The 25,918-nt window shown below is 35.8% G+C and overlaps 1 protein-coding gene across 1 annotated transcript in view; it reads left to right on the top strand.

The window, feature by feature from the left end:
* Window positions 1-25,918, top strand: part of LOC142338205 (sialin-like) — a 55,766-nt gene that overhangs the window by 6,405 nt on the left and 23,443 nt on the right. The window contains exons 4-5 of the mRNA XM_075387851.1: window positions 20,716-20,933; window positions 23,657-23,837. Of these exons, the coding sequence (XP_075243966.1) occupies window positions 20,716-20,933; window positions 23,657-23,837 (399 nt within the window). The remainder of the gene's footprint in view (window positions 1-20,715; window positions 20,934-23,656; window positions 23,838-25,918) is intronic.

Genomic DNA, 25,918 nt, shown 5'->3' with positions numbered 1-25,918 from the left:
TTATCTGCTCAGTTACTACTAATCCTGGGTCGGGAGTCTCCCAAGAGCTGGTGGTGGAGTCTGGCACTGAGAGAGCGGCTGTTGAGGAAGTTGGGGACACTACAAAGTCATTATCCCATTCTGGACTAGAGCTGAGAAGTAAGTTTGAGTAACTGTTATTATCCCACTGAATATCATCACTACCCCAATCAATTTCATCCACACCACAATCAACGGTCTCATAATGTCCAAAGGGTAGAGTTTTTGTTCCGCAGGGTAGAATAAACCTTTTGTTGTCGAACGCTGAAAGACATATTTTGTTGGTAGTAACAGTTTCCAATACATGATGATCGGACATTATTCGTGTGTTTTCAGTGCGAAACACGTTCCCTGTCGTCAGTGTGCTCAAGAAATCATCACGCCGGAGACGTTGTTGAGCAGCCTTTGTTACTCCTTTAGCCGAAAGTTTTTCCACAACCTAAAGAGAAAAAAAGCCTTTAATCAAGTCTTTATATGTTTACTAACCCCTATGTATATAATAATAAAACTAATACCATTCAGGAGCCTACAAACAACCTTTGTAATTTAAAGATAGAACTAACATGCATTAGAAAAGACAAAGAATACTTACTTTTTGAGAGTATTGAGTATAGTTTCGGCTTTAAGCACACAAACTCCGTAATAAAATCTCCTGCAAATTCGTCCTTAAACTTGAGGACTAACCGTTTATTTTCCGTACTGTATAAATAGTGATCCTTCGGATAATTGGAGAAATCGAATTCACTAACAACTGAAGCGGGCTTTCTTGCTAATTCCTCATAAAAGTCTGTACTCCGGATTTTATATAGTAAACTATCCGTGTCACTATATAACAAACGACAATCAAAATGAGCGCGCATTGTGAAGTAATGGAAACTGTACATTTGATACTTGGCCATATCAAGTATAGTTGCTCGAATTATTGTTGGGGTATTCCAATAAATCTTTCTAGCGCGGAAGGACAATGCGGCCAGGTTATCTCCGAATATCATGAACCGATCAAACTCAAACTTTGAAATGGAACTCAGAACTTGATCAGCATCTCGTGCAATGGTAAGCTTACTTTGTCGGCGTTTCGATTCGCAATTCTTACCATATATTGCATTGTTCATGAGCTTATAAAAGTTCTCTTCGAATTTATTGCTGTCGGCTTGACGTTTATTACTGTTGAGTGTTATATAGGGTGCTAACCAATTCACTTGTTTGAACTGTAGGACACGGTGTACTTTGGCAACAATTAATCCCAGACTAACGTATAATTTTAGCAGTTTGTAATGCAATACATAGTTCTTTTTGTCGAATAGCGTTTGAAGCAACTTTCTAACATTCGAGCTGGGTAATCTTTGTTGTTCTTTTAGCTCAAGTTGATATTCGCCCAGCCAATCATCTTGAACAATTTCTTTGGTAGGGGCAAGGAGAAAGTCTCGGTGGTCATCGTGTAAGTGGACAGGGTAATTTAAGTCAAGACTTACTTCAAGAAAATAACCAACTGAAGCGTCGTTAGGGGTATTGAAGATTTCGTTAAGGGTAATTTCTACGTTGAAGGCGAATTCCCCCACTGGTAGCATGTCCATTTGCATGACACCTCCATAGAGATTATTTGCGTCTACACAGAGCGCAAAAGTTGACTCCTCAGAGGGCCGGTAATCCGATAAATACTTATTATTTGCAACAAAATAACGCTCCTCGTAAACAGATGTTACTTCTCCTCGTATTGCCGGTTCAATCATGTCCAAATGTTCTCGTTCTGTCATCAGCTCAATGTTTGCCCTGCATATCTTTAGTGACGCTTCTTTTGCCATATTGGGGAGAGTGTAGAAATGCATGCAGTCGAGTTTGTATGTTCGAAAGCTAAGTCCACGGTGAAACTCACATACACAAGCTAATAATGCGCAGTCAAGTTTAAGGTATGCGTCATGATAGTCTTGTAAAGTTTTGCACCCCAATAACTTCCACATTTGGTTAGCACGACCTAAATTTTCTTCACTAACAGCCAATTTTCCGCCTTCTAATGTATTGCGCCATTCTGAGAGGGGTGGTAGAGATTGCTCAGAAAACTTTGTACGATCACATACATATGAATAAGGATAATATCCTTTTTGTTCGAGTAAGTGTGCGTTTGATTCGGAAACCGAGGGTAACATTGCTTTCATGATATCGAAATGTGTGTCAGGTAAAATTTCTACAAGTTTTTCCAGCGAAATGTTCATCATTTTGTACGAATCGATGAATCTTAAATACTCGTAAATTTTTTGTGTTCTTCCTTCTTGAGTTGTAATAGTATCAATCAGAACTCCGAATGTCATTGATATGTATTTCTCATCTGTTGACGGAATGATTTTTATTGTTGTGGTAGACTCACAGTTGTTCAGAGCAAAACAAATATGATGTAAGTCATAGTTTTGTATGTTATGACCGACCACAGGCGTAAAATTGACATACCGTCTCGCTCGATTACACTTTTCGTGTGCCCAGTCCAAGAATTGGCCACTAAAATGACAATGGTCTAAATCTATGCTCTCTTTGGGGTCAAGCTCGCTGTCAAATGGTTCTTCGCATATCCAACAGTGTGTAGCGCTCTTTTTGTCCAAGCTTCTCCGATTTCCGTTGTAGAAAGGAAACTGTTTTTTGCGTTCATGTATGTCCCTTGCTAACGAATGCAGCATTCGAACAAAGTTGCCCATACAATCCTCTGAGCTGTCCACATGATGAAAATAGGGAACGTTCGAGTGATGATCAACAACTGCGAAAGCAAATCCACATGGCTCGTGCTTTTCAATCACGCGTGTTGATGATTGGTCAGTTGCTGCATCACATCCAGCGACGGGTAGGAGAAAAGATTCAAAGTCAAAATAAATGACCAGAGGAACAAACCACGTAGCTGAAAAATTTGAGAACTTGTATTCAATTTTATCTGGTGATGGCATTTGAATAACTGCAGGGGCATTTAGATAACAATTTTCAGTATGAATATTATAGCTTTCCAGTCCATCACGACACAACCAGAAACAATTACGACAAATGCGAAAACCAAATCTGATTTTCAGGTCTCTAACTTTACAAACGACTTTCACAAGGTCAGTAATGAGAACATAGTGATAAATGTCGGCATCATAAAGAAGTAAAAGATCCATAACAAAATCTGATTCAAAAGAGGAGACTCGTAGAGGGTAAAGTTGTCCTTTATCGTAACCAAAGACGTTGATTGCCACATCATTGAGGGTTTCAAAGGCTTTCATTTGCTCAATTCCCATTGGCATTTCAAATTCGCCTACAGGTTGGTGAATGTTCTCTTGCTGATATGTTGCTGGGGATGTTTTGTTAATATGACAGTTCCTGTCATCTCTATCAAGACTGATTCCATGATGCGCATGATACGCTGCCACGAAGCAATAGTTGAAACAATTGGCATCGTCGTGGTTTCGAATGTTGAGTAATCCGCGACAGTTTGCGAGCTTATGGGGTAAGGCAAGATAGGATGAGCCGCGAATTGGTCGGTAGCGGGCAAATTTGATGTCAAGTTTGATTATTTTTTCAACAACCCAACCACTTCCAGATGAAGCAAACGTAGACAAGACAGCCATCATTTTCTCCACCATGCTCCAGTACAACTCGTTTGTGAGACCCTCTACGTAAATGGGCGTCATGAGAGAGTTGGCATAAATTTCAATGCGCTCCTCCGTTTCGGTTGCGTTTTAATCTTGATGCAGCTTCAATAACTGTACTTTTACCGCAAATTGTACTTTCTGTGGTCCTTGGCTCAGCCTTTGCTCAATTAGCGTTGCAATTGCAGATCTTTGATTGAGCATGAAGCTCTCAAGATCTCTGTCAGCTGTGTTATTGACAATTTCATAAATTTGTAACACACCGTTGAAGGCTGTCTCCGCTGTAGCCTCTTTCGGTTGGTATTCAGGTCCAAATACGGGCAGCGAGTGAAGGGAGTTCATATGCTGCGCAAACAAGTGCGCATCATTGAATCCCATGAAGCACGATCGGCAGCAGTTTGTAAACTTCGAGTGGCAAGTTCGCATATGCTGTTCCAATTCAGACAGTTTCCGTGAATTGAACACACATAGGGAGCAGTTGTAAACAGGAAGGCCAACATCGTCTGGATGGAATTTATGTTGATGTCTTGAACGGTTTCCACGAGTGCTAAACGTAGCGGAACAGAAGTTGCATGAATAGACCATTTCTAATAGTTTTGATGAATTTCAAATTCTAACAGAACTTTGATAACAAGTAAATAACTCGGAAATGACTAAGCTCTCCAAAACTGAAACACGAATGTAATTTCTGTGCGCGAAATTCAAAATTTCAAAATGCTGCAATCTGATTGGTCGGTTTTGGCGGTTACCTTTATTTCGAAATTTTGTTAGTTATGAGAGAAAAAAGATGTGTTTTCTACTCTCCATTGCAATCTATGCCAAAATATATCACCATAAGGAACCCTACAGAGTATTGCTGATCATTTTTTTTTCAAAAAACGTTTTTGGAGAAGCTGGAAAAACATGATAATTTTTAAAATTGTAATAAAATGCGCTATCTTATGCATTTTCAATTACGGGTGGTTAGAGTTGTCCTACGTGCTTAAGTGTGATGAGCAAAAATGCTCCCCGTGTCTAAAAACATAGGACCAAAATAAAAAAATTGCTCAAAAAAAACAGAAAAAAAGTTTATTTTTCTGTCAATCAAATCATTAATTAACAAGTACATGACAATTACATGACATAAACATGTGTCTTTTTTCTGAGGCTTTTTTGATGTCAGCTGTTATGAGATAAATTTGCACTGAGGACCCATCAAGTCCAAAAATGTGAAGAAAGCCGATCTAACATCTTTCCTTAGGGTACTTCATACGCTAATTAATGCCAGATGTTAATGTGACATTGATTGCCAGATGTTTTGAAAATCGGTGAAGGAGCCATTTTTTGATGATGATGCTTATGAGCAATAATGTCAGGCATCAAGCAGTGATTACAAAACCGTTGCAAAAATTTCAATTTTTTTTTCTAGTAATTATCAATTAGGTTAATTAACCCTTAATTAGTCGCTAATTAGGGGTTAATTATCTCCATAACGGATGAGTAAAATTTGACAAGTGTGATGAGATGTTTTGTACTTCAGAGTATGCTGAGGCTTACTGAGCAATCAGTTTCATCCCAAGTATTTTTTGGAACCGTCTTTTTTGGGGTCAAAGGTCAGAGGTCATGTGTCAAAAAATATTTTTTTTAGTTTTTTTTGTTTTTTTAACAAACATGCTCTTTTTCTTTCAATTGATTCCCAAGTAACAAATGGGAGGTGATTCTAGTGTAAGCTGGAGAGCGCATCTACTGAATTAAGTGTTAAAAATTGACGTCTGAAATGCATTTTTTCAAAATTTTTCTTTGATTATTTTTCAATTTTCGAAAATTTCTTCAACTTATGAATTGAATTTGGAAATCAATCCATGCTACAGCTGTGGTATGGAGTTTGCATGTAATTAGCGTCAATACCGCTTACTCTAAAATATGGCTATATCTCTTAAATTTTATGTTTAATATTTAATGTTAGCAAAAATTTTGTAGATTGAGAAGTGTATTTATGGATATAGTTCACACACCACGTCATAGTAGTTGCAATAATTGAGTGTTTGTTAGGAAACGAATGTTTACGTCATAATCAAAATCCTTTCTGAACATGTTCGAACTTGATCAGTTGCGAAATTTTAATTTCTTTAGCTCAGAAATTTTAAAACTACAAAAACAGATATCAAAAGTTAAATTCAGCTTTCAAAAAGTTGAAATCACATTTTATTGAAACAAAATCAAGTTAGCAACTCACTATATAAAAGAGGTTTGTGGTGATTCATCAAAGTTTTTTAAGTCAATCAAATATTTCCATTAAAGAATTCTCAGGTAGCCGTTTCTTTGGTGCATTGCAAATCTTTGGAGTGTCTGTAACGCCAAAAACACGTGCTGGCTCTGGTGTTTGAAATTGTGTAGCTGAAAGTAACGCTGTATCAAACTGGTTTTCACTGAGCAGAGCGGTAGAATTGTTCTTGTGAATTCCCGCAAAGAAAGATGGACTAGATGTCGGCGTCAAAATGGGACTCGGATCAACTGCTGGTGTTACTGGCAAGCTGGCTGAGTCCAATTGCGGTTGATTTTCTGGGGGAGCAAGGTGATGACTTTATGCCCCACATGTCAGCTAAGTTTTCGCAAGCTTGATAAGCCCCTAACTGGTTTTCAAACAGAGGCACACAGTCGCAATCGTAACGAAACAAAATTCGTTTAACGTCGTTAGGTAATGACTCCATGTCAAAATGTTGAAATGTTGGCAAAGCTTTTGGAGGTAAATGTCCCCCTGATGTAATAACACTGCATTCTGCTGGTTCTGTCTTCTCTGGTAAAGAAGCAATTGCGTTAATGAAAAGCTTAGGTATCAAACAGTGCTGGTAAGTTTGCCAAACATCACCTTGTCTCTTCTGTTGTATCAGCACAACAAAGTTTTCGAACACTGTCTGATAAACCAGTGTTCGCTCGAAAGAAATAACAGATTCAGCAAGTATTTGAACTGACATAATTTTTTGCACAAATTTTAAGAAAGAAATTAAAACCAATTTGATAAAAGACGGTTGAAAAATAATGTTTGTCTGGTAACGAACTCTTGAAAGAAAGCAAAGTGCACTGAACGCAAGGTTTAAAGAAAATGAATACCTAGTTCTAAAGTTGTATTGTACAACGTGTAATTCAACAGTTTATGTCTGGGGTCATAATTGGTTTTAATTTTGGTAATGTATATGCTCTGTTACATGCTCTACATTTGTTATTATACAGGGGTTGATACAGTCTATAGTTTGTACTAACTCAATTCTTATCTAGAACGTATTCTATTATTAGCATTTCATTGTACACTGGTAAATGTTTATTCTTATCAGAATTTCCCTACTGCTGTAGGTTCACATGTGTTTCCAATTTTAATACACACCTAGGGTCACATCTGTTCCAAGATATAAACATATGGACAATTCCAATAAACAGTGTACACTGCACTGCTGGTTCAAATACACACCTAGGGTCACTTCTGTTCTCTCTAGAGAAATAAAACATATGGCCCGCATATAATTCCAATAAACAGTGTACACTACAATCCTCAATGACGTCAAAAACCCACCCAGGGTCACATTTGTTTTCTCTATAGAACCAAAACATATGGTCCACACATAATTCCAATAAACAGTGTACACAGCACTGCTGGTTCAAGTACACACCTAGGGTCACATATGTTTTTTGTCTTATCTCTAAGGTCACAGCTGAAGTTAATTATACAATATTTGAACAACAGACAGACTTAAGTACGCCATAGGCGTACTTGAGACTGTATTCACAAATCATTTGGATTTAATTAGGCAGTTTGACGACACTTGTTTAATCCCAACTTGCCGCACCCATTGAAATGTAGTTTTACACATTATAACACTTGAAAGTAATAAAACAAGTTGCACACTATGCCTTTCACTTCCACTAAAGACGCGGAGTTTGGAGATTGTTATTTCGATATTTCCAAAACTGATAAGCGCTTAATCAGAACAACGCTGAAAACCTATGAAAGGACAGGGACATATATATTTCTGAAATTGTTCAAAAAAGCAACAGACGATTACGAGTTTGAACAGAGAATTTCCTTAACTCTTGGAGAGTTTGAAAATTTGGTCAGTTCAGCTAGCAAAATACAGAACTCAGTGACTGATCAGCAGTCATCGCCAAAACCACCACCAGCGAAGAAACCAAAAATTCAAAAAGAAGTTGTCAACAACGATGGTTGAAGCGATGTTTGAGCGTTCTCCAAATTACTTTAAACAATTTCAGAAACAGTTCAAATTTCTCATTGTGGAAGAGAAACCTACCTTTTCTATTGGAAATTGTTATGCAGTGTGTGCACATTTTGATTCCGAATTTTGCAATTTAGTAAGTAGCCATTATCACGTTCTGATTGATACAACTACTTTTGAAAACGAAACATTGAAACGATTTCAAAGCTTTCCTGTGCCTTGTGTTTATACAGATTTCAAGTTCTTGTTTTGGACTGCACCAAATTTGGAGAATAATGGAGATGTGTTTTCAAAGCTTAAATTAGCAATCGAATTCAACAGTTCTGCAGAAAAAACTGATTCACAGTCAGTGCGCAAACGACTACCAGCTTTTGCTAACAACAACAACAACAACAACACTCTATCGAAAAGCAGCTCTGCAAAACAAACAAATGTCAATCCCAAAACGAGTGCCAAGATGCCAGTAGTTGCCCAAAAGACTCTACAATTGTCGACCTCCATCAAAACAAATTCAAACTGATTTTGTTAATAGTGAAACTTTACGCAGAGTTGAAACAATTTTGTATGGTCCTCATTCTGGTGCTTTTTGTCAAATTATGGATATTTTTTTGAGTGGATATGGAAAATTGAATATTGATTCTGATTTAGTGAGTGTTCGCTTTGTGTATGAAGAAAAAGTAAAGTTTTGAAAAAAAAATAAATTTTTCAAGTTAGTAAGGTTAGAACATCATATGAAAAGCAAAACGAATCAATTCATTACCGCTAATATTTACAATTTTTTGAGCATTGAAAACAAAATGAGCAATATAAATACAAAACAGTCCACAAAGTTTAGAGTTTGCATTTTGAATTGGTTGATTCTCCAAGAGTTGATAGATATTGTGATTGTTGCCAACAGAAATTATTCTTTGATATAGGTGTTTGTACGATGAAATGGGCCGACCAAGGGGATCGGCAAACAGAAGTTGATTGTTCTTTCTTCATAAAAGTAACCAGTGGGTGCCAAAATTTTCAGCAGTTGCTGCATTAACAATAAGGAAGCTGTTTCTGTTCATTTTTTCCGGAAAGTTGTTGGCCGCAAACACGCCATGAAATTTGTATTTAAGAGTTTTGCAGCCTTGGATTAAATCATTAATATCATCTTCATCCATCATTATTTGTCAGCTTGTGATTCTTTGATACTCTTCTTGCACTATCAACAAAAATTGTGCTCGCTTTTTCGCCAATAATGAAAATCTCTATATTGTTCGGTAGGGCCGCAGAAAATTTCAACTCAATAGAAATTGACGAATTTGTAAGCTCAGGATGAATAAAATCATGGGATGCTTGTTGGGTGCTGGTCAAATCAAAAACCATTATGAAATGGTTCGGGTATTCTGTCAAACTTATTCCATGACCTTTGTCGATGTAAGCTAAATCCGATATTGTATTAAAGTAGAGACGTTTGTCATCACTTGTTGATATTGGACTGTCTGCCACAGGTAAACCGTTTCGGTAAATATAAATCTGCTCAAGGTCGAATTTACGGAAATTAAATGGACTTTGTCTGTTGTTACCAAGAAACGCTTCGTTAGTGTTCAGACAAATTGCTAGTCTACGAATCGGTTCTCTGGCAAAAATATCTTCTTGTTTCCAACTGTGGAGACCCGTTGATGCCAGAAATGTTTTTGTGAGAGTCTCCAAGTAGGGATACGAAGCTGGACTTGTTAACAAAGTTTTTTCTATAGCCGATACGACATCATCGTTCAATGTCAAATTGCGCACATACAAATTAGCTTCGACAATTTTTACTTTGTAGTGCTTGGCTGCATCGTCAGACATCATAACAAAATCATCTATTGACCGTCTAAATGCAATGCGAAGTGTCACACCACTTAGCAAATGTCTGTCACAAGTGAAAAAGTCAACTGCAACTTTACCGTAAAATGTGCACTCAGCCGATTGCCTCACTAAGGCTTTCCTTCTGTTCACTTCTCCAGTTGACAGCGCTCCTGGATTTGCTTTGTAGGAATAGCCCTGACATGCCAACCAGGTGTTTTCTGCATCTTTGTTTTGTGAAAATTTTGTTTCAATAAAACTTTTATGAGCATAGTTTCCGTTAGCGTTTGAAATTTTTAGTCCATTAGCAGACACTGTACAGTCAGAGAAGAGTGAATGTAAAACATTATTGCAGAAATAGGGAGCATCTGTCTTCGTAACATCTGTTGCTGCTCCTGCGTCATATCTCAAATCAGCTTCTGATAACTGGACAATTTTACATTTCACTTCCAAGAAAATTTTCTGTAAGTCAATAAAATTATTTCGGTCACCGGCGACTTCAAATTCTAACATGGGTCCATTTGGACTGTAGACTGGGCCCAACTTTTGACAAAAACTACCATCGAAAGTTACTAAGAGAGAAGGTTTTTCGAACAAATCCAAAGAACTGTGAGTTGCCTCTGATGGTAACAAATTAGCGATCATCGTTCACTCTAGCAAAAAAATGTGACCGACTTCTTTTTGGAGCTTTTTGCGTTGAAATGGTTTTTTTGAGTTTGTTGATTGCTTTCTGTGGCTTGACTCGTATTGAATTCCTCCGACGTGAAGTATTTCGGCGAGATCCTCCTGTCTGTTTTTTGACAGTTTTTGAGATTGTATTTTTAAACGCCTGTTTAGGAGATTTTTTGCTTCCGACTACATCCAAAATCTCTGGAACACTTTGTTTCAATAGCTCTTTCCCGATACGCTTCGCTGTAGGCAAAATGAAACGACGTGCTAAAGGTAGCGCAACACGACCAATGCCTGCAGCTAGAGCTCCAAAACCACTTCCTCTTTGACGATAATGTCCAGAGAAGTGAGGCAAAGACGTTGCTTGATTGGCATAATAAGAATCCATTTTAAGGGGAAAATTTTTTGAATTGTAGTGTTAGAATAACTTTTCCAGTTCCCAAAAAGGGAACTAATTGTCCTGTTTCCGTTCTCAGTTCAATTGAAATCGATTGAATTGTGTTGGTTAGGAGCTTCTTATAGTCTAAATTTGTAAAAACTATCCGATGAGTGGGTTTAAGCTCACAAACACTACCGTTTTTCAGACGTTGTTTTGAATCAATGACTCGCAAAAGAGGAGCCTTAGTGTCACCGACGTATTGGTATTCAATTATGTTGGTGTAGATGAAAATTAGATGTTTTCCAGCACAAAGGTCAGCTGGGAACTCCCCATAATAAGCTTTCGTATCATCACTTTTCATAAATCTGTTCGCATTGGGAATCATTTTGTACCCAATGTGTATTCCATTACCGTCAGGAATACCCTTAAATCCAATAATGCTTGGAATTTCTTCGCTGGGAAACGTAATTCCCTCATACTTGCCAAACAAAATTTCATATTTCCCAGAGCTCTTCAACTCTCTGAATGAAAAATGGCTCAGGCCAATTGTGCGCTTAATTGTAGCAAGAAGTTGAGCCACTGTATCAAAGGTTCCTGGCATAAAACTAAATTACTGTCCACTATAAGGTTTAGAAATAGTTGTACGCAATTAGATTTCCGTTTACTATGTTTTCTATTTTTGTTGGGAATATGATTTCATTTAGCGCCACTCTCCAATCACCTGCAAGTTGAATTTCGTCATTGAAAAAAAATCCGAAATGATGCAAGTGTATTTGAATCAAATATTTTCGTTGAAGCTGATGAAACAACGTGAACTGTAAACTTGTCTTCAAACCGGTTGTTGGACATTTTAAACAAGAGGGAGCCTGACAAGTTGTAATTCTGGTTGGTAAAATTTTCCTTGAATTGGTTCCTTGTCTGCGTCGGCTAGGGTGTATGTTGGTGGGCTTAATGTCGGTATTCCCGTTATTTCAAAGACTTCGTCTGTGAATGATTGCATATAACTTTTCCTGAATGCTTTATCTTTTTTAACTACTCTCGCAAAGTCTCCAATGTAAAACTTGGGCTTCTGAGTTGAGCTTGTTTGTGCTGCCAATGACACTAGTCGTGGCACATCCGTTTTTGTAACTTTGTTAGGAGCAATTTTTGTTATTCGATTGACTCTTGAATTGATTGTTTTCACAAATTGGTCTAATTGGTCAATGTAGCTATAGGTCCACTTTTCTTCAAGATACCGATGAATTATCTTTTTGAGAGATCTAATGTTCCTCTCTGCAAAAGCTGACTTTTTTTTCGCTAAAGGTACTATATAAATGAATTCCACGTTTGGTACACAATTGTTTGAATGCTCCCAGAAATTCTGTACCATCGTCAACCCATACTTTTTCGGGCTGTTTGTTTTTGATCATCTTTTTGAATGCTTCAGCTGCTTCGGTTGCATACTTTGTTTTCATTGGTTCCACTCGTAAATATCTTGATAAACAATCAACCGCTACTAGAAGATACTTTATATTGCGGTTATACTTTGCCAGTTTATCAACGTGTGCCAAATCCAGTGACCAAATTTCGTTGATGTCTTTTACAAAAATTTTAAGCCTGGGAAATTTTAATCGAATTGAACGGTACTTTGTGAAAGACGGCTTTGTCTCCAAATAGGACTGAATTTTACCCAGATGGAGCTTGCTTTGCGTCTGTAACCGCTTTATGCTTCCATACGATGCTGGTCCTTTTAAATAAAACTGATCCAATTTTTTTACTTCAGGAAAAGAAAGACCACATCTTCTGACTGGTCTCTTCTTTGTCTGTCGTTTGGTCCGGTTCTTCTTTATATCTTTTTTGGGTTGGTTTCGAGCCACTGTGTTGTTCTCTACTAGAGAAGAGCTCTTGCCGACTGGGTTGTTCTCTACTTGGGAAAAACTCTTGTTCACTTTCAGATGAGGCTTCCAAGATTTGCTTGGCATGTGTATTTGCAACAAGATGAGGAGAGATATTAAGAGCAATTAAAATTTTGGTGTATTTTTCAATGTCAATTTTTTTAGTTGGTTGCTGCAGATTGTACAGAAATGTTGAAGCTTTAACGCCCAGTCTTTCTTTATTTACGTGAAGAACGTCGTTCGACTCTACAGTTACTGTTTCAGATTGGTTAATCAAGTCAAGTATGATTTTTGATCTTTTGATTTGGTTTTTATTCCTAAAATCTAGCTCTAACAATATGGAGTCAAAATCTTCGCTTTTTCTTTGTTTTTTCACTACTGGTTCAATCTCGCTGTCTTCGCTCATGGGTTCTGTTTTTGCCTCTTCTGCTGCTTCAATCATTTTGTCTGCAGTCTCAACTGGTTCAACTGCTTTCTCTGGTTTTTCCATTGAATTCGACTGGTTTCTTTGCCAAAGAGACAGCTTTGCAGCTTTCTGTTTGTAAAGGGGATTGTCCAAAACTTCTTTTTTACCGGTTGATGTGAAGCAAACATTCGTTTTGGAATTAAAATGAATTCTTCGGTGTGCATTACGATTTTGTCAAATAACGATAACAAGCGAAACCAACAGTTTTGACCAAATCTGTTTCTATAGCAAAAAGTTGCCTCTTTTCTTTCAAGTTTCTTTGTCTAGACAATAGTTTTCTGAATGATTTTTCATAGCCTTGCACAAAACTTTTTCGTATTGGAACATTACCATTGACAATGTTGAGCAAACATTCGCAAAGGAATTTAATGAAATGATTTGGAGCTCTCTCTATCTTCTCTTTTAGTTTTGTATCCGATATGTTTAGCAGCCGCCCCAGCATACAAACTTCTTTCTCTCTCATCGCTTAAACTTGTAATAACGGCTTTAGCTGATGGCAGATAAAAAATTGATGGTCCTGGAGGAACAATATTTGAACAGTAGCGCAAGACGTCTGATGTTTTGGGATCCAAATCAATTAATAATTGACCAAACGGTTCTTTAGTTGCCAGCTCATAGCATTCTTTTTAAAATTGAGAGTTATTCAACTGTCTACCAATAAAAGTAATCTGTTGTGTGTCACGTGGTGATTTAAACAATATGATATGTGTTGTATTTAGATCAATTGTTCTCGACCATCTGCTTTGCTGGAACAAATTGTGTTTAACATAAATTACACTGATGTTTCTGTGTCGCCCTGCGGTTGCTAATTTTGAAAATTCTTTGTCATTAAAAATTTCTTCACATGAGTCATCGAACACAAGGAGGCAGTTGTCTAACTCTGAAATGAGTTCAAAATTAGAGAATTTTTTAAAATGTATGTTCAGTTTCTTCTCTAACGATTGGAATTTGGGCTGATCGTGCTGATAAATATAATAAATTGTTTGAAATTCTGGGAAAAAAGTGCCAACTAATAACATTTTGAAAATGAGCTGTTTTCCCGCAACAAGATGGCCCGCAAACAGCCATGAACAACCGGTCAGAGGTGGAAATAATTTTATTCATAACTTTGGATTTGGAAGAGCGTATCCAACTGTACAAGAGAGAAGTGAAAACCAAAATGTGGATTCTTCACAGTCGAGACTGAAAAAAAAACAACTTGGCGAGAGACACAGTTATAAGAAAAATTATTATTAAGATTTGTGTAAAGTATACAACCTCTGATCGAGGCAATCTCGAATTGCAAAACCTCCAAGATCGTCTTTCTTGGTGGTCAGCGTCAAAAACCATGTCAGTTATGCCTCCGCCCGAATCTAGTTGATCTTCGGTTTGACTCATTTTGAAACAAAATTATTCAAAAAATGAATTGCTTTTCAAGAATGTTACATAATTATTCAACAATAAAAAATTCATACAAAACATATCCAGAGTCGTTGTCTCCTTGTTTGTAAGTGATTGTATAGTTTGCATTCATCGAATCTTATTTATCTCTAAAAACAATTGACTCTACATTGTTCTCTTTAATCAGCTGCTTGATTTCATCGGGAAGAGTCTCATCGTCCAGAGACATCAGAATTGGCACTGCACGCTTGGGCGTAGGTAAAGGGGTTAGTTTCAACCTTTTCATTTTCTCTTGTAAAGACATGGTACAACTGAAAGTACTCCAGTAGAGAAAGATACTTCTTGAAAGCTTCTATTTCAGCACCCGCACACACGATCTGCTGTTTTCTCAAAACTGTTTGCCCTCTTGTGTCAATTTTTTCTTCCTTGATAAGAGTAACTGTTAACTGATTTTCAGGCGTTATGCAACTGTAAACTGTCAAATTTGGAGACAAATTCACTTGAAGTAGAGACGGAGCTGTTTTCTCCAACCGACGATTCATTCGTCAGCCACTGGTAAAAGAGTTTTGCCTTCTTATTGGCACAATGCTTGCTTCTTTGTCGTTTTGGGCAACTCAATGCATGTAATTTACAAACTGGTGTCTCCCGATATAATTTCAAGTGTTCAATTTTTGGGCAAAACAAAGTTTCCAAGTTGATAACGTTCCTCTGTAACAGCTGCCGTAAAGTTTCCGTTTTTTCTAATCCTTTTGCGTAAAAATCAGAAAAGGGAAATCGAAGAACTATACTTTGAAAAATCTGTTGCAAAAAATTATAAGGGTACTCTCCTGTCTCCCACGAGAGACCATGAAGAAATTTAGATACCCACAGGAAAGATCTTTGCTCACTCGAAGAAAGTATGTTAAATGAGTTTGGAGGTAAAAACGAAATTGTATCGTTGTAATTTTTGGTAGATACCGCAAGTTCTTTTATTATAAATCCAGATTTTTTTACTTCTAAAGCCTTCAAAATCAAGAACAACTGCTCCAGATTTCAACATTGCAGCAAATTGAATAAAATATTTTTGAAGGATTTTACGTATAAACAAAAAGCAATTCCAGTCACATGACCAAGGTACTCATTTGTGACTGAACAAGGTAATACGTAGGAATAGCCTGGACCCTTTTCACTATATTCATATACAAAACCGGAAGCGTCGTGAAGTATCGCATGCAGTCTCAAAATTTTGAACGATTTAAAATATTTGTCGAGGGCTGAATTGTCGATGCCAATCAAACCACCATAGGGTCGTAGTTTCAAAGCTATATCTAAATCAATCTCAGGATCCAAATGAAGACAAGTAGTCAAAAAGTATAAAAACCGTTCACCGTATTGTGAATATTCTTTTTCGATTTCCCTATAAGTTTCGCGAATACTCTTCAAATCAACTGTAGCAATTGTAGCCATATGATTTTAAGAACGCTCACTCAAAAATGACTCTAGCCAGGCTTTTCCGCACAAATCAACCTACATGCCAATTTACATGTATCACGCACGGCCGTTGTTTTACATGTAGCGCCGCCAAGGATAACCCCCTATTATCCCACGTATTAATTCGAAGGATAACCCCCCTATCTTAGTACCCTATTATCTTACTACTTAGATTTACCCTAGCATGCATGGGATTTCTGGGATTTCTGCTTGTGAATGCGATGCGTGTGAACATAAGTGTGGCACTGGTCGACATGGTTGACGACTCTTCAGAGAATGAGAATTCTACTCCCAATGAGAACTGTCCAATTAGCACATCTAAGAATGATTCCAACAATCAGCAGTCTGGTTTGCAGAGTTTCTAAAAAAATCAACAATCTAAATTTTTTTAAAATTTATTATTCTTATATTACTTATTATTATACTCGTGTTAATATTTTATGGCAGCTACCCATGATAAATCAGGTTACACGAAAAATCCTGTCAATTTACATGATTTTCTTCAACTTAACAACTTAGTTATAGAAATAGGTCTTAGAAGTGATTCCCGCAAAAAACTTTGTTGAATTATTGATTTAATTATATGAGTCGATATCTGCAATTTATAGAGTAAATGATGACTGGATTAATTGTGCGATTTAAGGTGAGAAATTGACTGTTTGTTTGTAATTTATATTAATTTTTTGGTTGATTCTATATTTACTTCATTAGCTTTCAGATCCCGTGCAATTAAAAAATCTCCTTTTCAAAGTAACCAGCTTAACAATTCAAAACCATGCCTAATTCCAAATCGAACGCAGAACAAAGGACTCGGAGATGTAGTTGACTGAGATAGCTGTGATGCAGTTTATCACCTGGGAGCAACACTTTGTGGGGAAAAAAACTTAATGACAACAGCACTCCGTCCAATGGATGATTGTCCACTCATTGAAAAAACGCGGCTTAGAAAACTAGACGCAGTTCTTCTATTCTTTTTGGTCCTCCTTTTCTTTTGAAAAAATTTTTCGCAACAAAGAATTGGACAATCGTCTAATACTTGGAAATGGGAAAATCATTAACATTTTTGTTTATAAACGTGCAATAGTTGAGACTCCACCATGACTATCTCTGTGCACACTAGTGACCAAACCAGCTGTATTTGTGTTATGCAGAACCTGGCTCACTGATAACAATGATATAAGTATATGTATATTCCTCATCAGGGTACCAACCGCTGACAGTAAAAACAGAAACGACAAAAAAAGGAGGCATAGATTTTTTTTGCGAGAAGGCTGTAATGTGCAATATGCTTTCTCGTTTCAGGTGGACATTGAACTTGTGGTCTTTACAAAAAAAGCAAAAAACAATGAGAAAGGTTTGCCCTTCGCTACCGGCCTTTTTCCAAGCATATGAAAACGTTCCTTGAAAGATTCAAAAATCAGTTTTTCAAATTTATTGCACGGAAATTTGAAACATTTATTGGTGGCAATTTCCACATAGAAATATCTGAAACGCATCATAAGCAATATAACAATATGATTGAGTCATTTGACTTTGAACTACAAAACACCGAGCGCACAAAACAAATTTTTTGTCAAGCAATTGTATTGATGAGGTTTTATCGAAAATATTCATTAACGTTGTAACACCGAAATAGATTTTTAGCGATTTTTACTGTCGGCTAATTGGTTTAGGTGTCTTCGTTGCGTCATGTCAAAGGGATGAACTTTTTATGGCTGTAATTTTTAAAACGCCTAAACGGAACAAAAACAACTACCTTTTCTCTATCTGCTTCTAGTAAAAATTAGGCCAAACTATTTTTTTAAGCTTATGATGATAAATGGTCAGCTTTCAACAAAATTTGTAAGAAAAGATTGATTGACAAACAATTTTTCAAAAAATCTTATAAGCTAAAAAGACGGAATAAACTAAACGAAATTTGTTCCCAAAGTTTGTACGAAACGCTTGCATACGACACTATTGCAACAAAAATTGTGCCTAAGTAGAGATCCATGAAAGAATTGTAAAATTTTCGGAGAATTTTTGGGTCAACTAAAGAAATAATCAAAAAAGACATTGATGCTGAATCTTGCAAAAATTTTTTTGTTAATAGAGAGATAAATTTGGGTAACACTCACTTCAAAGAAAAATTTGAGAAAAACAATGAGACAAGTCTACAATTCAATGAAAAGACTTTTTTCTTACTTCCTGTTGACAAAATTTCAATGCCAATTTTTTTTATAGAAAACACAAAATCAGCTGGCCATGATGGGATAAACAATCACTCGTTGGTGTTCAGTTGGCTAAATTGATAAATAGGAGCATGCAAAATTATTTATTTTCGGTTTGTCTTATTGTTTTAAACGTAATTCCACTGCACAAATACGTTTGCTTTGGAAACCCCTCAAATTATCGGCCATTTAGCTTCTTGTCATCTTTAGTCAAAGTGTTTGAGCAGAAGACAAGAATTTCAGAACACAAGAACAGTTGATTTTACTTGAAAAACAAAAAACTTCTCTTTTCCGAACAGTTCGGTTTTCGTTTACAACATTCATGCGCACATGCTTTTGATTGAATTACGAATAGGATTCGAAATGTGTTAGGTTCGCAAAACGTGGGTTTTGCTTGTTTCATAGATTTTCGAAGACATAATTGCGTTAGACATAATTGATCATACACTTCGTCTGAAAAAATTGGAAAGAATGGGGTTTTGGGGTAAAATAAAAACACCGATATTTTTTTATTTCGATTAGAAAACAATTTGTAGACCAAGGATCAAAACAGTCCGCAAAAAAAATAAAGTAGGCGTTCCTCAAGGATCTAGTTTGGGTCCAAACTTTTTTCTTTTATATATTATTTAACTGCCAAGATTTGTTGCGAACGATTCAAAATTAAAACTCTCTGCAGATTTTACCACAATTCATATCAGATGAAAATAGGTTCGAAATAACCGAAAGCATCGAAAGAAATCGAAAATCTGTCTTTAAGAACAAACGTGTGATCAACAGTAAAAAGCAGAAATATGGGCTTGGGCAGAAATGCATGCAACCCATAAATTACGCGAAGTACTCTAAGCTGTAGTTTCCGTCAATTATTTTTGGGTTTCCATTCACAAACGTCTCGATTTCAAACTCCATATTAAACAAAATTGCAAATACTTGTAAAAATTAACGAAATATTATTTCGAGCAAGAAATTTCTTCTCGAAAGCGTTTTTAATTCAATGATATAGAAGCTATGACGAGCCATTTATGTAGTATGGCATTTTTGCTGACGTCTGTGCATCAAAACTAACTGATTACTTTTTTATTGTCTACAAAAATTCATTTTAAGAACAATAAGGGAAATTTTTTCCTTTTCAAGCTTTGCAATACGCTTTCAGTTTTTGATTTAGGTCTTGACAGTCTTGTAAAGAAGGTCCTGGATCAGATAGCAAAAAATTGTTATTTTGATTTTCGCAAGGTTGTTGGTAACAGGCCAAACACACGGTCATCCGTTAATCCTCTCGTTCAAAGTTCAAATAACAAAAATCAAAACACAGACTTAGGATAAATCCTTTAGATCTCCGATTATAAAATTTTCAATTTCCTTGATAAAGAAAATCTTTTGCCAAAATTGCGTAGATAAAAATGAAGTTTTTTTTTCATTTCGGACTAACCTTCGAACATATAGTTTGGATAATAAAGATGTTTTTGATATGCTTTATTAGGTAGTGCAGGTCTATGTAGATCCTCGGGCACCTTCTGGAGAGTCAGTCGTCAGTCATCTGACTCGAGTGGTCTCTTTGATGATGAATTCAATTAGTGCTTCACAATAATTGTTTGTCTCTTCTACCATCTGAATTTAAATCTAATTTAACCTAAAACTTGCACGATTTGCACCTAAGAGGTGAAGCTGCAAATGATTGGGTGAAATGAAGGGCGAATGAATATTTTTACCAATTATTTTTCAGTACAGTCAATTTATTGGGCGAAACATGGAAAAGTTTAATCATCTGCTTATATTTTCTTGATTTACATATTTGGAATCCAAAACGGTTTTGTAGTTGTGAGTGACTTACACATATATTAAACTGCCACCTAGTCTGTATTTTTGTTAGCAGTGTAATCTACAGAGTGGTACTGCATATAGTGTATGAACTTGTCTTTGATAGGGACTTTTAAGGTGTATGTGTTTGTAGTTGGTAACTACAAAAAATGCGTATTGAATTTGGCTTTTCTCTTCAATCACCAAAATTCGTATTTACAACAAATTTCTTAGCGTTAATGTGAGTCCTACTGACTTTATTCTTATCGTGCAGTTTAGTTTGTTTTTAGCATATCAAATTTTTTTTGAGGGCAATGTTAACAAAAACTTCAAGTATAATTTTGAAAAAATGCAAAGTTTTTCATGCTTTCCGACATTTCACGCTGTTATCTGTTTTTCTGTTATATGATGAGCTGTTTTTATGGTAGCCTGAGACTTTGCGTTGTCCTTTTTTTGGAGTTTGTAGCTAGGATAAAAATTTTGTTTGAAAAAAATTAAAAGTAATGTTTGGGAATTTTTTTCGTCCTTTTGTCTTTATATCTCTGTTTGGGAGTGAAGAACTTAAATTAATACCTCAGAAAGGTATTAAATTAAAGTTTCAAGGAGATTAGTTACTGAAAGTTAACATTTTGTTCGTGTTCAGTTCACTTTTAGACCGGTAAAATTTAACGTCCGGGTTGACAATTCAATTTTAGGTTTAAAAAGTTAACATGTAAGGGATTGAATGAGAAATGTAAATTTTTCGCAATGTGGAAGCCGATGGATAATTTCATTTGTTCTCATCAAATTGAATCTTTTCGCGTTTTCATTATTACCTTATAATTCAGGCACTTTCGATTGGACAACAAGCCAGCAAGCCACTGTTCTGGGCGCTTTTTACTATGGATACACCGTGACTCAGATCCCTGCTGGAATTCTAGCCAGAAGGTATGGTGGAAAACTGTTCTTTGGCCTGGGCATTCTGCTATCTGGAATCTTTACCCTTCTCACCCCTCTGGCATCCCACTTGGGAGTCTATTGGCTGATTGCCCTGCGAATACTTGAGGTAACATTTTCGAATTATTGCATATTGATATACTGCAAGTTTTTTTCCCCGAGAGGCTAGTTTAACAAAAAAACTACAGAAGTTTGACACATACATAAACAGCAACGGAGCAAGACTAAACAGTATTGCACAATAACAACTTAAGAAACAGCAGGACAACTGCCCAAAGACAAAAGAATTTTTGTCAACTCTTATGATAAAACAGTTATAGCCGCTGGAGTATATTGCCACATAACATGATTGAATGAAATCGGGTAGTTTATGTATAGTTGTCTTCCTTCCGTTAGATAAGACAATAGAGTGACATTTTTCAGTCGTTCTCGTTCCCAAAAATTATTTTAAAAACAATGCATGCAGATTTTTGATTGGTTAGTGGTGCTCTTCAGAATTTTGAAAAGATCAAGGAGCGAACAAGCTGACTACGTTACAAGCAATAGCGAGCATCAATAAAATTGCACGTAAAATTTTTATGTCAGGAATAAGCTGAAAGCGCTGAAATTCTGTATTTCTCTGAAGTGCTAAAATCATGTAAGAATAGTGCTGATATTTTGAAGTCTTGACTTTGTGTAAGTAATGTGCTGAAAAAACTCCTTTTTGTAAAAAATGAGCCGAAATTGAGTAAGGAATGAGCTGAAAGCGCCGAAATCAATTTATTGAGAAGTGCTAAAACTATCTGTTAGATATGCTGAAAAATGTGCTAAATTTTGTAGGACAAATGCTGAAAATGTTTTTATTCAGCACATTTAGCGACTGAAGCTAAACTTTCAACACATTCAATTCAACATTTTGCTAACTTAATTTCAGCATTTTCAGCGCATTTATCGCTCACAAAATTTTCCGCTGGCTCCCGCTCACACCTCGACCCGGGCGCTCTGTCTTTATGAAGAGTATGATTGGCTACTTATGAGGGGAGAGACAATGACAATGAGTGTTCATTTGACAAATCAGATTGTGAAAACTGAAAAAAAATACTCTCCAGGTTTACAGACGCGGCTGAAAAATTGCTTTGTAATACGTTCTCTCAATAAAGGAATTTTCAAAATGCATGATAATTTAAAGTTCTAACTAATGACTTTTAAAAATTAAGGTCGGAAATCCAAACTTTTTCAAAATGTTGAGAATTTTTAATCTGAATGGTGTTTTTTGAGATCAGAGAGCCAGAATGTTGTTTAAAATTTTTGTCAGTTCATTTCTAACTAATAAGAAAAGAACAGCTTCAAAAAGTTTTAGGCTCAAATAGTTGAACGGACAGTCCCTTCCTTCTTAACAGAATTAAACATTTAGATCAAATTAGCTTGACCAATTGGTAGACCAATTATATTTTTATGATGTAGAAAGTAGAAAATTGGTTTTTGTGAAAAATTTACAAAAATAAACAATTTTTTTCTGAAAAATTGCGAATTCTTTATCTATTTCTCCCGTTGCAGGGATACATTAAGACACCAATATCTAGTTTTTAGGTATTAGTTGTTGCTAAACATCATTTTCTATCAGAAACCTTTTAATTCAAAGCTGTATTTGAAGTAAATTTTCCGTTCAGTTAAAACAGTTAACTGAAAGTTTTCCAAAAACTGCTTCAGATTTATTGAATCAATCGCGCAGTCACAGTAGAAGAAATGCACAGGCAGAGTTCTAGTGTGTGGTAATAAATAATTAGGTTTATTTTATTGGAATTGCTATTGATACCTTTATAACCTAAAACGTTGACTAATAAGCTTTACCTATGTTTTTGTGAAACTTTACTATACTATACATTACTTTACTGGTACTAGGAAAATTGGCCGACAGGGCGTTTAGCCGACAAGCAAAAAATGAAGAATTTAGCCGGCAGTTTTATCATAATTGGGCATAAAAGTCTTCATTGGTCCATAAATCAGTAGTTCGGTTGTGATAGATTCATATCAAGTCCCACGGGCCGCAGAGGCATAGCCATGGTCCGCGAGGCATGGCCAGATGCGGTTAAATACGGTTCCACTTTGTCCACTCACGAAATATTGTTTTAAATTGGCCAATCACAGCTTCAGAAAAAGTTTTATTGCTCATTTTACTTAAATTGTCGGTTAATTTTCTCATTTTTTGGTTGTCGGCTAAACGCCCTGTTGGCAAATACGGCGGTCACCTACTTTACTATACCAAAATACCTTTACTAGACCAAAATGCACTCCAAATTGTTTTTATACTAATGGGATCTGAATTAAAGCCAAACTTGAATTTTAAATTTTTCATATGCTACGGTGTTAAGCTCAAATGGTTATTAAGTCACTTTACGGAACGTACAAATACTGTTCAAGTCACAGTTGAAGGAATTACAAGATAAAAGTGTGGAAATAAGTTCTATATAAGAGCGTAGTTTAGCTCAAGGGCGTTGAAGCACTTTTGCATGCTCATCTGTTTCATCTTTGATTGATTTTTCCCGTATCAAAGTTGTATGATGTGTTCATTATACAGACGTCACTAGATTTTAGATTGAAAAGTAGTGACCAAATATTGGCAAAATACGTCCAAAATCTCAGCTGTTTACCAAGTAACATTTCGCGGCGAACTGCTTATCAGCAGAATCTTGAAAAACGTGTTTTGCAATCCACCAGAAAAATTTGTAATAGTTTTGGCGTAATATTTATACTGAGCAGCAACAAGAATTTTTGCTGTGATTAATCAAGAACAGTTTTTTTTGGATAGATCTCACTTAGGAGACAATTAATTTCTATAAAATTTATGTCCAGGGTATGACAGAAGCAGTGACGTCACCAGCCTTCAACCACCTGATGGGATTGTGGGCTCCTAAGTACGAGAGGAGTTCCTTTTCCGCATTTGTTTACTCAGGCTCCACTTTGGGAAACGTGATCACGAACCCAATTGTAGGTTACCTGTGCACTGTACCATTATGGGATGGATGGCCGTTGGGTAAGCAGGGTTAGGGGAGGGGGGACTGTTTTGATGGAATTTATTTGTTATGAAAGAGTATGGCTGATTATTTGCATGCTTGGATGTGTGTGTATGACCTAATTGAGATCTTCGCCATAGCTGAAATCTTAATTGTAGTTCATCTAAAATTACTTAGCCGAAGTAAAGCTAATCAACCAAAACTCCTGTTCCAAATAGGTATTTCAATATGCAGTTTTCAATATGCAACACAAAACACAAAAACATAAAACCCAATTGATTAAAACCAGGCCGCACTACAAGGTCAATTAGGACGGTATTTTGTTTAGAGTGAGAGACATGTTAATAAGAGTGAGCGAAAAAACAACAAAATAAATCCAGAACAAATCAACTTTCATTTCTTAAAAAGATAGTTATATTTTTTTTATAAAAATCAGTTTGTGTGAACTCAGGCAACTAATTTCAGGCAGTTTGTACAAATGTCAGCACAAGCGGTGGCTAGGCACTGAAAAAATTTTTTCGATTAAATAAATCTTTTTTAGCATCCAATAAGGCCAGTTATTTTTGAGAACATGCGAAAAGGCAGTAATAATTGCAATAACTACATGTAAAACTAAAAAAATTCTTTGGCACTTTTTAAAAACGAACAGCGTATAATTCAAAGAAAGCGGTAGTTTTAAGCTAAAGCAAATAATTTGATTTATTTAAGAATCCTTATCAATTGATGAGACGTCTCATTAATGAAACTAAGAGTTAAGAAAAAAAAGTGTCAATTAAAACTGACAAAAAGCCAAAAAGTCGACAAAAATTCTACAAAAAAACAGCGTATAATTCAAATAAAGTAATAGCTATTACTTGACAAAGTTAACTTGATTTTAGCCCTCTTCGAAACTCAGGAGACCTGTCAATAAAGAAGCTAAGAGATAAGAAAACAAAATGGAAATAAATAATTACTGAAAAACTAACAGCGTATATTACATAAAAAGCATTAGCTATGACCTGACAAGATTAATTCGATGGGTTGAAGCATTCTCAGGAACTCATGAGTTCTGTATTTAATAAAACTAAGAGATAAGACAAATAAGTGACAATAACATTACTTAGAAGACTAGAAAAAGTTTACAAAAACTCGGGAAAATTTCTTAAAAACACTGAGTGTCGAACTCAAAAAGATGAACAGTTTTCAACAATAAATTTCATGTCTATTAGAGACATATTAGAGATCTTTCTCTAATACAATTAAATGTTAAGACAACAAAAAATTCGGCAATTACACAAAAAACTCAAAAACTCTGAAAAAAATTTGTGAACAAATAATATCAAATCATGAAAACCATAACTATGGACTCATACAATTAATTGTTTTCATTTAAGCTTGATTAGAAACGAGAAAGACCTGTCATTAAGGGTACTAAAATTAGAACATAGGTAATGAATAAAAAAGATGGCAAATTTCAAATATTGACTCAAATTTTTTGACTACAAATAGTGCTAAATTCATAAAGAGCTATAATTGCCTGTAGTTTAAGTCAAATAATTGAAAATAGGCCTAATTACAATACAAATGCATCGCTTCAATGGCAGTCAAGAAAAGAAAGAGTGAAAAAAGAAATCAAATTGAAGCACGTGCAGAAAAGTTCCTTCCGTAAAAAATTTGTTCAAATACTAATTTCTCTTTCCACTTTTAAACGCCCTACCCGGTTTTTTGCTGCCTTTAGTTATTCAGCGCTACTAATAACACCAATCTAATTTGATTTTTAATAAACGAGAAAAACCTAAAAAAGAGTAAACAGATCTTTAAAAGAAGACAGCTCACCGATACAATCCAAATATTTGGATTGTAAAATAATGAGAGTAAAAAATAAAAATGTCGACAAACTCTTCTCATACCCCATTTTTTTACGGTCAACTAACTTATTGCAGAAAAACTTTTTTGTGGAAAGTTATCTTAAAAAATTATAGTTGGGTGCAAAAAGTTTTGTCAAAATCAATAACTTTCAATCTGCGTAAGCACAAAAATCATTTTAGAAAATATTTTTTACTCGCTCAAGACTAGTAAGCACAGTTTCCCAGGTTAAAATGTTCTAAAATTTGCACTTTTT

Source organism: Convolutriloba macropyga, chromosome 4, assembly GCF_964194025.1.
Source record: "Convolutriloba macropyga chromosome 4, txConMacr16.3, whole genome shotgun sequence".
Lineage (NCBI taxonomy): Eukaryota > Metazoa > Xenacoelomorpha > Acoela > Convolutidae > Convolutriloba > Convolutriloba macropyga.
The sequence above is the reverse complement of the archived record's forward strand: the minus strand, read 5'-3'. Positions and strand labels throughout refer to the sequence as shown.